This window comes from Salvia splendens, chromosome 17 (genome assembly GCF_004379255.2).
Source record: "Salvia splendens isolate huo1 chromosome 17, SspV2, whole genome shotgun sequence".
Classification (NCBI taxonomy): Eukaryota; Viridiplantae; Streptophyta; class Magnoliopsida; order Lamiales; family Lamiaceae; genus Salvia; species Salvia splendens.
In genome coordinates this window covers 4,771,891-4,785,569 of record NC_056048.1, presented here as the reverse complement: position 1 = coordinate 4,785,569, position 13,679 = coordinate 4,771,891, and the positions used below count along the sequence as shown (strand labels likewise).

Below are 13,679 nucleotides of genomic sequence, written 5' to 3'. Positions count from 1 at the left end.
CGTGTCCACCTTATAATGGACACCCTTAAGTGCCGACCAACTTTGTTATGTGCAGGCCTACGTTCCCTATGTATTGTCTTCTCCTCACTCAAACACAACTTAATCCACTGGCTCAGTTGCATCTCCCAAAAAGAAGGATAAAAAGGGAGCTTTGTGTTTTCATTTTTAAAAGATTTTCCTTCGTTAAAAATTCATTCAAAATAATTGTACAGCGACCAAAAGTATGCTTCCTCTGTTCCATCAAAAGTCTCCTTTTATTTTCACACAAATTAAGAAAAATACATTTTATATATTGCACAAGATTTATAATTTATACTATGCTGTTATTCTCAATTAATTGCTCTTTGAATTGTTATAAATGTAATGAATTTTCATAAACACTGTGTAAACTGTAAAGTTATTTTAGTAAAGAAAGTTTATATGCGATCCATTTTTCAAAAGAACGTGGATTTTGTGGGATTGAAGATTAGAAAATAAGATATACTACTTCCAGTACTTTTTTTTTTACATTTTGATCCATTCATAAAAATTGATTGTTTTTTAATTTTTGAAATTTAGTAAACAATTATTTCTATCTCCTGTTTATTCATCTTCAACTAATAATATTTTAATATTCACCGGATAAATACTTGAGAAAAAGGGCAACTGAGATAAGTAAAAAAAAGAGCAGTAATAAAAAGGAGAATCAAAAGCTAAAATTAAGAGGAAAGTGGTCTGTTCTTGATGAGAAATACATCTTTAGTTTTGATTTACATCTTGAGATGAGTTAGACCTACTAAGCTTCAGCCATTTCCCAATAAACAAGCAATTCAAAGTCAAATGGCAACAACACCTAATTAGAACAGTTTTATACACCACATCCTGCAATTCCATGTGAACCAACTCTTACCATCTGTAAATCAGGTGCATGCCCGTCCGATTCGCCTCCCCATATGAACGAGTTATTTGTCGAATCCACGTTCAGCAGCGCCCTCTTTCCCTGGGGAGGTGACCCTTCCGGAGGCAGCCCAACAGGACTCTCATGGGAAGTCAGGCAGCTTTCGGTGGAGCAATCACCGCGTTGCTGCTGATGGAGATTGGGGGTGGTCAATTCCACAGTGCCAGGGACTCCCAGCTCGTCTGCGGACTGCGAAGGATACGATGATACATGTGGGTTCTGAGAGACATTAGGCGACGCCTTTGCTCCTTTCCCTTGATATCCATCTCCATCGTCGTTTGTCACTGTTGTTCCAAGAATCTGATCAGCCAGCATCTTGCAAGCTCTTTCGAGCATGGCCAAGTATCTTCTCTCGGCTTCTTGACGGATCTGCAAATGCTTTTCAGCCTGCAACGCGTTTTTATATAATAAAGTTAAAGCCAGACTCGACCAGAGTATCGTATACCGCTGAAATTTTCACTATTTAATAACGAGCTTACTTCGACTTGCAAATGCAGTTTGCTCTGAACTTCCATTTGCGCTCTTAGTGCTTCCTTCACTGCGTAACCCCTGTCATATCATCCAATCATTGATATAGCTTCTAGACTTTGTCAGCATTGAATATAAATTCTACAATTCAAATCCTTACTCATTAATGTCGGATGCCTGTAAGTCTTGGGGAGAGATGCTGGCACGAGGGCTGTCCAAAAGGTATGCACCTGCATGTCTCACCATGTGAAAAACGAACAGTTAAATTATTTTTGCGAATACGGGAAGTTCTTGCTTAAAACCTAGCCAAATGTACTATGAAAATAGTCAATAGGGCAAGTCATTTTGATAAAACAAATGTTTCTATTACTATCCCTCATGTCCCTCATTGAGTACAGTTCAGAACTTGGATGGGTGTGTTGAGTCAATATAGGATTGCTTTCATTCTCTTTAACGCAATAGGCTCTAATCTTTTACAGAAGGCATCAAGGCTAGGAGGAGATAAGATAAAATTCAGTTCATAGCTCAATGATAGTGAAGATAGCTTAAGGTAATTGAACCTACCATCTTTCGAAGCCTCACCAAGTTCCTTCCCAGACTGCTTTCCTAATCTGTATTTCTGCAAGGAAGTATGAAATATGATGTCAAACAAGTTGGAATAGTATGGAAGAAAACAAGCTTCATGGACATACAAACAAATGATTTGGATAATCGGGGAAAAAAGGTACGAAAGAAAACCTGGAGATGACTCTTTAAGTGAAACAAAGTCAAGCCCTTAACACCCATTGTACGCATTATAGCCTTAGGAGTGGCCTCTGCAAAAAAAGAGCCAAGCTGAGTCATTTAAAAGTCAAGGCTCCCACAGGCAGAAACTTACTTAAAATCTGCAAAGCCTATACAAAACACAGCATCGCAGAAATATTTCTTTAAGTTGCCTTAAAACTGGTCCCACCGACATTCATGAAACAGATGTAGAAATATAAATCAAACACTTGCAAGATTTGGCGAAGTGCCTTGGAAATAATGGCTTACAAGAAAGGGAAAATGTATTGTTTTGTGATCCCTATTTTCGAGTTCCATATGCAAAATTTTATTGTGAACCTGATAGCTCCTTGTGGAAGAACTTAGTAAGGCGCTCTACCAGTTCTATGCTGTGTCAGGAAAGGAATCGATCCTCCCCTACACACAACACACCTAACTATATATCACGGATTTAAAGGTAGAAAAACTGATAAGCGAGCAACGACCAGTTTTCCCGATGAAGATTGTTCTTTTCGTTGTGTGGGGGATATGCTAGATTTCGTACTCGGGAACAAGCTCAACTACAGCTAGATTACTACTACTTTTCAGAATCTCTGCCCATACATTGTAGTAGCAATTATCTGTTAGTCGTTGATAGAGAACAGTATAACTGACTTAGCAAACATAAATAAGCTACTCCAACCAACCAAAACTAGATCTTGTAAACAAATTTATACCATTACAGAGCAAATACCTTCCAATTCAAACAAATTAAACAGTTATGCATTAAATCAATTAACCAATTTTTGCAATGCCATATTCTTCCTAATCCGAAACTCAGTCTCATATTTGCCCTAATTATCCAACTACCAACAAACAAACTCAATCCACAGATTCAAGCATTCACCAGTAAAAAAAGGCACACATCACAAATCATCCCCAAATTTCCGCTATCCGTACAAACGGCCAACCAATCAACAATAACCGATAATAAAATAAAATCAAATTAAATAAAGTCAATAATTGAAAAAGTAGCTGAAAAGGGGGAAAAGGAATGCTGACTGCCAGCGCCACCAAGCTGCGTGACGGCGTCGACGAAGCGCTCGTGGAGGTCGGCGGTCCAGCGGAGGCGGGGCTTGGGGTCGGAGGTGAGGACGAGGCAGGGGTCGCCGGCGGCGCGTTGACCGTAGGCGTTGATGTTTTCCTGGGCGAGCAAGGAGGAGGAGTCGCAGGGCTGAATCAACCTGGGAAACATCGGGGCGAAGGGGAAGAAGAGATCTTGCAAATTGCAGATTGATTAATGTAGTAAACAATGTGGGGTTTTGGTGTATTGGAATAGTATATGCAACTTTATTTTGTTGTACAGCAGAAAGTGATGGAAGTGGGAAAAGATTTGACTGCTCTCTGCTGCGGCCACCCACGAGTTACCCACAAGGTGAAATTCAAGAGAGAGAAAGAGAAACAATAATTGTAAACAATGGACAGATTGGCATCACCACTGTCTGTATCTATTGGGAATGGATCTCCACAGCACAAGGTGCTGTGCACCAAAACGACACCGTTCAACGTCATTTACTACCTTAAATCTTTTGACTTTATTAGTCCATCCCCTTCTGCCGTATTCTTTAATATTTCTAGTGATGATACGCACAAAATTTCTTCTAAATTTAGTTACTAAAAGGCTATCTTTTAATAATAATTTATGGTCTAAACAATTTTATAACTTAAAATAACTTTCACACGCAAATATTATGCGATTTTTTTATACTATTTTATTTGTAATACTCTCTATATTTAGAAAAGGTTCATTAAAAATTTTAAGCTTTTTTACTTGATTAATTTTCATTGTGTGATGAAACTATTTTATTTTTAATATTCTCTACACTAAAGGTTATAATTAAAAGCTTAAATTTTTTGTTATGCTTTCCTTTATTTTAAAATGTAAAAAGTAAAGAAAATATTTTTAACAATATGCATTTAAAGTGATTATTTATATTTTAAATTTTTCCACACAAAGGATTTTCCATAATATGTAGTATTTTTTTCGGTTTCATTAATATGGAGTATTTTAGAAGTACATGAAGGCAAATTAAAAGATTAAATTTAATAACCTTTCTACACAGTGAGCATTAAAAATAAGAGATTATCAAAGAGAAAATTCTTACATTTGCGCTTGGAATATTTTATAGTAAAACTTATTGAAATAAAAAATTGTCATATATCCTTCTAAGTATATAATAAAATAATCACAAAAAATTGTGGAAGTGTATCAATAGGAATATTAAAGAATACGGTAGAAGGAGAAGGGAGCAAAAGATTTAAAGTTGGAAATGATTGCAACGGCATCGTTTTGGTGCACAGCACCATCTGCTGTGGAGGAACCACAGGAGAGGATCTATGCCCCTATCTATCTCTGTTGGAGAGTACTTTTGTAATAAGATATTTCCTTCTCATCTCTGATTATCCATAATGATTAGTGACTATAATTATCCAACCTTCTATTTTCATCAATTTAGAATTCATTTTCAGGTTTGTTGTTAGAGCAAACCATGTAACCATTTAAAGTAAGATTTTTATAAACTCGCGCATCATTTAATACTCCAATAATTACATGGGGAGTCAATCATAGTCGATTCAGTTGGTTTTGTGATGCCGGCAATTTCAAAGATGAAGATGGAAAGTGATGGAGTACTATTAATGAGTCATTAACACGTACCAAGACGTCTTAGTTATGATTTTATTTCTAAGGAGGAGAGATTAGTGGTTGATTTGAAGAGTAAAATATGAGAGAAATCATGATTGTAGTATTTCTTATGGAGTAGTAATATTTAGCCTAACAAAACACTGTATACACTAAACTCTTTTGATCTGACTTAATATCTAATCTGAACCACATTATCATGTTCTGGAAAATTAATTTATTCAAAGACGAGACCTAAAAAATAAAACTAAATCAAATGTGTGTGTAGAGTTACAATGAATACAACAAGAAACCAACTAAAGCCTATAACCATGCAAATGTTTAGCCCATCTTCTAGCCATGAAAGGATCATGAAAATCCCAGCTCTCACCACTGCTTATCCTTCCACCTATCCCCACACCATCTCCCTCGCCACTCCCATCTCCCTTATCCGCTACGACAGCCTCGCCTCGTCTCACGCACTCGCCATCGCCCCCGCCTTCCGTGTAGCTGTACTCCACGCGCACGGGCCCACAATCCGGCAGATACACCGGTATGTTCCTCTCCTCACCCCCTCTCAGCTCCTCGATCCTAACGATCCTCGCCCCCTGATCGATCCTCACCTGCACGTCCCTCACCGCCCCTCCCAGCGTCCTCGCCAGAAACTCCTCGAACCGGTGCATGATGAACCCACTCGATTCCCCAAAACCGAACCCCACATGGAACCGGTGGACCACGACTCCAACCTCCATGTCGAACCGATGGTAGGATCTCGAAGGGGTGTCGGTCAGATGCAGGATGCTAGATTGCACGTTCTTGTGGACACGGTCGTCGAGTATCTTCGCCCCTTTCTTGAGCCCCTCCATCGGATCCGCCTGCCCCATGTAGAACATCCGGTCGATGACTTGCAACGCGGTCCTCTTCCCATACGACGTCATGCGTCTCAGGGGGAAGACGCGCGCAGCAGCAGAGGAGTACGTCACGATAGCTAAACGGTCCATGGGCCGGAGCGAGAAAACGACCAACGCCATCGCCTGCTTCATCAGCCTCAAGTGCGGGCCGTTGGGGCTCGCGACCAGAACCAAATCCGTCGCGGGCTGGTGAGAAAGCCTCACACAGAGACAAGCCCTGCTGGTAGGCGAAACAGAGGAAAACAGGGGAGTCCCTCCATTTGAGGGCGATTCGTCGTATGAGGCCGAAGGAACATTAGACAGGATGGCGGGACGAGCGAGGGAGAGATGGAGACGCGGATAGTTGGCGGCCGTGTGGTCAGGGTCGATGGGGTCGTCGTCGTCATAGCGAGCAGAGCGGAGGAAGGATCGCCTGTGGACTCGGGAATTGGCGATGGAGTCATCGAGGATCTGGAGGATCGGGTCCGGCTTGATGGAGTGCACGGAGCATCGGGCATTCAGGTTGCGAGGGAGCTGAGTCCAGTTGGCGCGGCAGATGGGGCAGGTGACGCTGCCATGGCGCACGTTCGAGGAAATGCACGCGAAATGGAAGGCGTGCGAGCACTGGGCCGTGAAGATCGCCTGGCCCTGGCCGCTGCCGGAGCTGTAGTTTAGAGGGTCGAGACATATGGCGCACAATGTCTGCAATCAATACAAAAGGAGTGAGAGGCTTCATTAACAATTGCAATGCTAATCAATACTACCACTGATAAATTTTGTCTGTTGCATTGTGGATTCCATTTAAAAAAAAAAAATTGTGTTACAACTGCGATGGACACATCAAATTAATGCTCACAAATCTTTTGCAATTATTACAACCAAACATTATGTTGGTTGATGCAATTGTTGTCAAAATAAAAGAGAGAATCAAATTAATGCTCACAAATTAATTGACTGCCACTCTTTTTCTACTCCTACCACTCGATTTATGTTAAAGAGCATTTAATGAGGCCGGCCAGGTTGTGCTTTTTTTCTTCTTTCTTTAATAAAATGCAAATAGCTTAAGGTTACTCCTAAATAAAAATTTTTTTGTCTTAGGTATTTAAAATTACAAAATTTGGCTGAAATGTAATTTTCCACCAACTTAAAATTTGGTCGTAAAAATCATGTACTTCTGCGGTGTAGTGAATTTATTACGATGTGGAATTTCAGTGAAAATTGAGAGAAAATTTGAACATTAAGTAACGCACTAAAAGATGCGGTTTACACCTAGGAAAAGTAAGACCTTGTCGTCTGCATAATTTGACGTGGAGCGTTGAATTCAATTTAGGAAAAAAATAAAACTAATGGAAAATTCACTACAACATATGAATTCATGATATCAACTAGTAATTTTTATATCCAGAAAAATATCGAATTTCGATTAAATTTTGTGATTTTATGATCATTACCTCATTAGAAAAACACTTAAATAGGGGGAAAATCGGGTTTATGGGGCACTTTACACTAAAGATTACGTAAATGTACCCATTTTGTTATCTATTCCAAAAATGGCAAAAACGCCAACCACATTGGCGTTTCTATTAGTAAAAACGCCAACCTCATTGGCGTTTATCTTCGCGTCGTATTGGAGGTGTATTTTCGCCAAATACAGCGACGGGAAAAAACGCCAATGAAGTTGGCGTGTATACCAGGTAAAACGCCAATGTAGTTGGCGTGTTTAATTAATAAAAACGCCACTGAGGTTGGCGTGTTATGCTTAAAAACGCCAATTTGAGCGGCGTGTTTCTGTTGAACCATATCCTTATCAGATCTCCCCCAACATCGCGACCCTAAACACTTTCCCTCCCCAAAACGCGAAAACCCTTCCCAAACGCATAAAAACCTTTCGCTCGGGTCGACCCGGTGGTGGATTTAAGCGTGGATATTTTGAATTTGGCTAATTCTTTCAACCATTAGTCCTTCTAATCGGTTAGTATATCAAATTTTAGACCCATTCTTCTAAACATTAGTCTTCCAATATTTGATTGATTGTTGTGATAATATATATTGTAGTGTAATTAATATAATAGTTTGACCAATTATTATGGGTACACTAATATTTTGATGGATTATTATGATAGTATATATTTTAATGGAAATATTTTGACCAATTGTTATGCTATTATATGTTATAGTATATTTTATGGATTGTTATGATAATACATATTGTAGTGTATTTAATAGAATTATTTTGTCAATTTTTTGGCTGACTCTACATAATGATGAATGTAAAAATAATACATATTTATTTGTGTTTTACATTATTGCAGATAGTATGACGTGGTGTGTCAATTTATATTGGGGTGGAAAGATAATTCCCGGAGCAGTTATTTCGTATGATCCTCCTTTTGCTAAAGGATTCATTATGTTGGATGAAACAATTTCGTACGATGACCTTGTGGAAAAAATTTGTGAAAGGATGGGGATAAGCATATATGAAAACAATATTCAAATAATATGGAAACGTACTATATGCTTTGGATCCGGAGTCACGTTTATAGGTGTTCAACTAGAAGAAGTATGCATGCAACTAATGTTTAGTGAGAGTATGGTTATTGGAGGTGTAATTGAATTATATGTTGAGTATTCGGCAATTACTCAACATCATAGTCATCATGTCATAAGTTATGATGCTGGTACGTCAACGAGAGCCCAAGAACCATATTTTGCTGCAACACAAGATTTTGATGTTGGTACGTCTACGAGAGCCGAAGAACCATATTTAGCTGCAACACAAGATTTTGAAGCTGGAGGCGTGCATTTAGGGGATCGTGACAATTGTGATGTGGTGGAGGACATAATAGGTCCTGATAAAGCCGACTTTCTTGATCCACAATCACCTTATAATTCTGAAGATTCCGACACGGTTAGTACAGACTCAGATGGTGATCCGTCGGATGATGAACAATTTGTTGCTTCAAGACCATCCATTCCACTTGGAGAAACAGCAGTTGGAGAAACATCAGTTGGTGGAAGGGCAGTTGGAGGAAGAGTAGTTCCACAGTTCCCACAGTCTGGAATCAACTACTTTCGCACCTTACCAGGTCCATATGATAGTTTTGATCCCAAAAACTTTGAGCGTGATGATCCCAGTGTGCATTATTGGAGTGAAAAGGATCCTACCAATGTCGGTTTGCATACTAAATTTAGAACGAAGTTGGAATTGAAGGCAGCTGTGACTCATTGGCATTTGGAAAAAATCCGACAATATACAGTTGTTGAAAGTAAAGGAAAGAGATGGCATGCAGTTTGTAAGTGGCCACAGGGAAATCCGAAAGATAAGTCCTTACCGCCATGTTTGTGGGAGTGCCGAGCAACACTGAGGAAGCATGATGAACACTGGCAAATTAGAGTGTTCAGCACTGCTCATACTTGCATGGGGGATCGTAACTATAATGGTCACGCTAATCTTTCGTCGGGTATGATAGCGTTGAGTGTTCGCCATCAGATAGAAAACGATCCTTGCTACAAGGTAAAAGCAATTGTGGCGGATATTGAAAATAGATTTCATGTCAAAGTTAGTTACAAGAAAGCATGGTATGCTCGGAGGACAGCGATTGAGCTTGTATACGGTGGATGGGAGTGGTCGTTCAAAGTTTTACCAGCTTATTTGAATGAAGTGCAAAGACAAAATCCTGGCACAATTGTGGAATGGATGCACGATGACATATTAAGCAATGGTATGAACAAGGTATTCAAGTACGTATTCTGGGCTTTTGGACCAGCTGTGGAGGCTTTTCAACTATGCAAACCAGTTTTAACGGTTGATGGAACTCATCTACGTGGACGATGTCGAGGTAAAATTCTTATTGCCGTTGGATTTGATGCTAATAAGAAATGTTTGCCTGTTGCATATGCCATTGTTGATGAGGAAACCAAAGAAAGTTGGAATTGGTTTATGGAACGCATTAGACTTCATGTAGCAAAGCATGAAATATGTGTCATATCTGATAGGCATGTGGGAATCATAGATGCAATGAATTCTCCCATATGGAAAGAAGAACCCAATGTGGGTCATCACAGATTTTGCTTGGTACATGTTAGAAAGAATGTTTTGCAGAATCACAAAGGTATCATGGTCAAAAGACTTGTTTGGAAAATTGGTATTGCTACCAAGAAGCGCAAGTTTAAGATCAGACGTCGTTTACTTCGAAACGTCAACAACGAGGCTTTGCAGTACCTTGATGCCGTGGAGTTAGAAAAATGGAATCTGGCGTATGACAAACACAAAAGATGGGGTGAGGTTTCCACTAATATGGTGGAATCTTACAACAATGTGTTGAGAGGCGCAAGACAACTCCCAATTAAAGCTTGCATTGATATGATATTCTGGAGGACAATAGAATGGTTCAATGACCGGTCAATTGCATCAACACAGTGTGCCACACCACTTACCCCGTGGGCGCATGAAAAGGTGTGCAAAAATGATGCAAAAGGTCAATTGCATAATGTGAGAGCACCCAACACAATTGCAGGGCATTATGTGGTTCGAACAAAGCGTCGAATTGGTGGAAAGGGCGCTAATAAGTGGAAGGTAAAGTACTTGGACTCGCACTGCAAATGTCAAAAGTGGCAGATGTGGAGACTTCCATGTTCACATGCAGCGGCAGTTGCGCGTTTTAGAAACGACAACATGCTGTCGCTTGTTGATCCCGTATACCGCACAAGTGTTTGGGTACACCAATATTCTACGGTGTTCAATCCACCCAGACACCAAGATTATTGGGCCGTGCCTGAATGGACTTTGCAATGTTCACGAGCTCAGTTAATGCCTAAAAGTCGCGGTCGATACCGTACTACTAGGATTCCTAATCAGATGGATGTCCGTGAAGCTGACCAGCCACGAGCCCGACGCCGATGTAAACATTGCCGTCAACCAGGTCACGACAGGCGCAACTGCCCGAATGCTCATTCAAGGATGGATACTCAGTTGGTAGATGATGCCGCTGACGATTTTTTGCATCCCACCTCCACCAAGGATGGATAATCAGTTGATAGATGATGCCGCTGACGATTCTTTGCCTCCACCTCCACCAAGATATGCAGTTCGAGGTCGTCATTCTGTCAGTCACACTGATGATGTCGATCACGATTTTATGCCTCCACCTCCACCAAGATCTGCAGTTCGAGGTCGTCACTCTGTCAGCCACACTGGTGGTACAGGCGAACACATCGGTCTCAGTGATGTCCCACATTCTCCACCTCGGTCTTCTGTGCGAGACGAATATTTTGGGGTTGATTTAGAGAATGTCGTTGTGCGAGAGACTCCTCCGTCTAGACTCTCAACCGCCAGAATCGGGAAGGAGATCCGTAGCTTAAAAGCCATTTCCTTCAACTCGGATGCTTCCGGTATGAATCCTAGAAAATCCATACACCTGTCCGTCCAATATCCCGCGTCCGTCGGGGGGATGTAAGTTGTCAGAGCCTCTCCATCAACTTTCAGGCCCCATAAGACCTCCACGTCTTCCAGTGTCACAGTCGCTTCATCGACTGGAAAGTGAAACGTGTGAGTCTCTGGCCTCCAACGTTCAATCAGAGCTGTGATAAGATGGTGGTCAATTTCTTTTGGTTTACCACACCTTAACATACCCCCAAACCCCATCTGGTCCACTATTGTCAAGACATGTTGCTGGATGGGAACATCCCAAATTTTTCCTTCAAATCGTCGGCAGCGTACATCTTCGGATGGAACTCCTGCCCATATGTTGTTAGAGACGTGTTGTCTCTGAAAATATAATACAGATGGATCCGCAGGACCACATGCAAGCCGACGACGAGAGGTTGAAGATGATGCCATAATTTACCTACATAATTCAAATTCAACAATAACCAACCATAACATTTAATCCAATTTCATAAACCAAATTCAACAATAACCAACCATAAACCATTTCAATAATTAGATACAATTTAATCCAATATCACAAAATTGAACACCAACATCAAATAAGCAAGTTACACAACATTGCACATTCAAAATCATAAACCAATTCACCTACACAAAATTAACAATTTCAATTAACAATTCGCCCAACCTACCAATTTCAATTTTGCCTAACCTAAACAAATTTAACAATCTAAACTAATCAACCAAAACCCACATAAATCAAAACAATTTGCCCAATTTTTTAGCTATAAAAACCCTAGGGTTTAGGCTTATAATCAAATTTATACACAAATTAACTTAAACCCAACACAATCCAACATAATAATCAACAATAATATCATTCAACCAATCCAAAATGCATAATATTTCTACTCAATTCACAACCCATTACAAACCCTAGCTATCCACCAATTACTATAATTATGTAAAAGGTAAGCATACTAACCGAATAAAATAGATGAATTTGGGGGAGAATAGCACCGATTGATGAATGTAGGCCGAAATCACGGAGAGAAGGCGCGCAGCTGGAGAAATCGCGAAGGCTGTGTGTTGTGAGGTTTTCGCGATTTGGGGGAGGAACGCCTGGTATATCAGTCTGATTAAACACGCCACTCAGAATGGCGTTTTTCATGATTAAGTAAATATGCCACTCCGGTTGGCGTCTTTTACAAAACGTCAATATGTTCGGCGTTTCAACAAAGAAAACACGCCATTTACAAATGCGTTTTTTTATTTATACACGCCAACCAAGTTGGCGTGTTTAATCGTAATTACAATCCGAGAGCATACACCCAAAATACGGCACAAGTATAAAACGCCATCATCGTTGGCGTATTTACCTTAAAACACGCCAATGACGTTGGCGTATTTACTAATAAAAACGCCAATGTGGTTGGCGTTTTTCCCATTTGTGGAATAGATAACAAAATGGGTACATTTACGTAATATTTAGTGTAAACTCCCCCACAAACCCGATTTTCCCTAAATAGGTCCAAATTAATGGCCAATAGATTCGAAAATAAAGGGAAATTAAGAGATCTCATTATCACAAGGTTTCGATTTTTTGAAGTTAAATGCACCACACAGAAGCTTGGGATTTTAGTGATGAAATTACTAATGTAATGTAGAGTTTGGAGAAAACAAAAAAGAAAAGAGTAAAAAAAAGCACCTTATTAGAAGAGGGAGGAGCAGTATCGGTATGGGCAGCAGCGGCGGGCGTCGTCATCTTCTTACAAGAAATGCTCGTTGTCGGATTTTCCGGCGAGCACGCATAATTCGGTGAAATCTGCCGGCAGAAAACAAAGATTAATAAGAGAAGCAGATTCATAAGAGAAGAAGGCGATGGAGATGAGAGAGAGAGAGAGAGAAAGAGAGATCACTCACAGTTGTGGCAGAGGCAGAGGGATGCTGCTGTCTGTGACAGAAAGATCCACATGTCTGAACAAATATTTTCTTGGCGGCTCTCCTGAATTTCCGGGAAGCGCCACCACCTTCTCCGCCCATTTCCACCACCTCCAACAAATCTTGTAGCCACCACTCTAGGTAAGAACAATCAATGCCCACAAATCAAACCAGCAGCAGCTTTCCACTCAGAAAAATTCCATTTTCTCAGAGAGAGAGAGAGAGAAATGATTGAGCTTGTTTGAGTTTCTATGCTCAATTCTACTCACTTTTTTGGACTGCTACTGCTAATAAATACAATCACTAACCAAATCTCAATGCTTTTACCATTTTTTATTTTATTTTATTTTATTTTCACAGTGGAGGAGTATGACTTCTGCAAAGAATTTTTGACCTATTTAATCTATTGCCCAGAAAGGGATCTTTCTTAATATTTTGTTTTTGTTGGCTTTCAGGAATAAATTGTCGCATTTACGGATATTAGTATTGACTATTTCACACTTCTGCTTCTGTGGGGTCTCTACCTATTTTCATATTCTTATTATTATAAGAATAATTTAATTATCAGTTGACGAATATTACCACTTGGGGTAAAGGGTATATGAGTCGTCACTTTTCGATAGAATTTAAGTT

The 13,679-nt window shown here is 40.0% G+C and overlaps 2 protein-coding genes across 3 annotated transcripts; both read right to left on the bottom strand.

The window, feature by feature from the left end:
- Positions 1 to 673: 673 nt before the first annotated feature.
- On the bottom strand, positions 674 to 3,625 carry LOC121773268 (protein PHR1-LIKE 3-like). Of its 2 annotated transcripts, none has more exons than XM_042170082.1 (6): positions 3,212 to 3,625; positions 2,144 to 2,220; positions 1,970 to 2,024; positions 1,566 to 1,635; positions 1,417 to 1,486; positions 674 to 1,324 (listed from the first exon to the last, which is right to left on the bottom strand). In XM_042170082.1, the coding sequence occupies exons 1-6, from the start codon at positions 3,399 to 3,401 to the stop codon at positions 848 to 850; spliced, it is 939 nt and encodes a 312-aa protein (XP_042026016.1). In that variant the 5' UTR covers positions 3,402 to 3,625; the 3' UTR covers positions 674 to 847. The 2 variants fall into 2 exon arrangements, with proteins under 2 accessions (XP_042026016.1, XP_042026015.1); XM_042170081.1 differs by having other exon boundaries at positions 3,209 to 3,624.
- Positions 3,626 to 5,049: 1,424 nt separating this feature from the next.
- On the bottom strand, positions 5,050 to 13,347 carry LOC121774033 (E3 ubiquitin-protein ligase WAV3-like). The gene is made up of 3 exons (XM_042170952.1): positions 13,029 to 13,347; positions 12,814 to 12,930; positions 5,050 to 6,418 (listed from the first exon to the last, which is right to left on the bottom strand). The coding sequence occupies exons 1-3, from the start codon at positions 13,146 to 13,148 to the stop codon at positions 5,144 to 5,146; spliced, it is 1,512 nt and encodes a 503-aa protein (XP_042026886.1). The 5' UTR covers positions 13,149 to 13,347; the 3' UTR covers positions 5,050 to 5,143.
- Between the last annotated feature and the right edge of the window lie 332 nt (positions 13,348 to 13,679).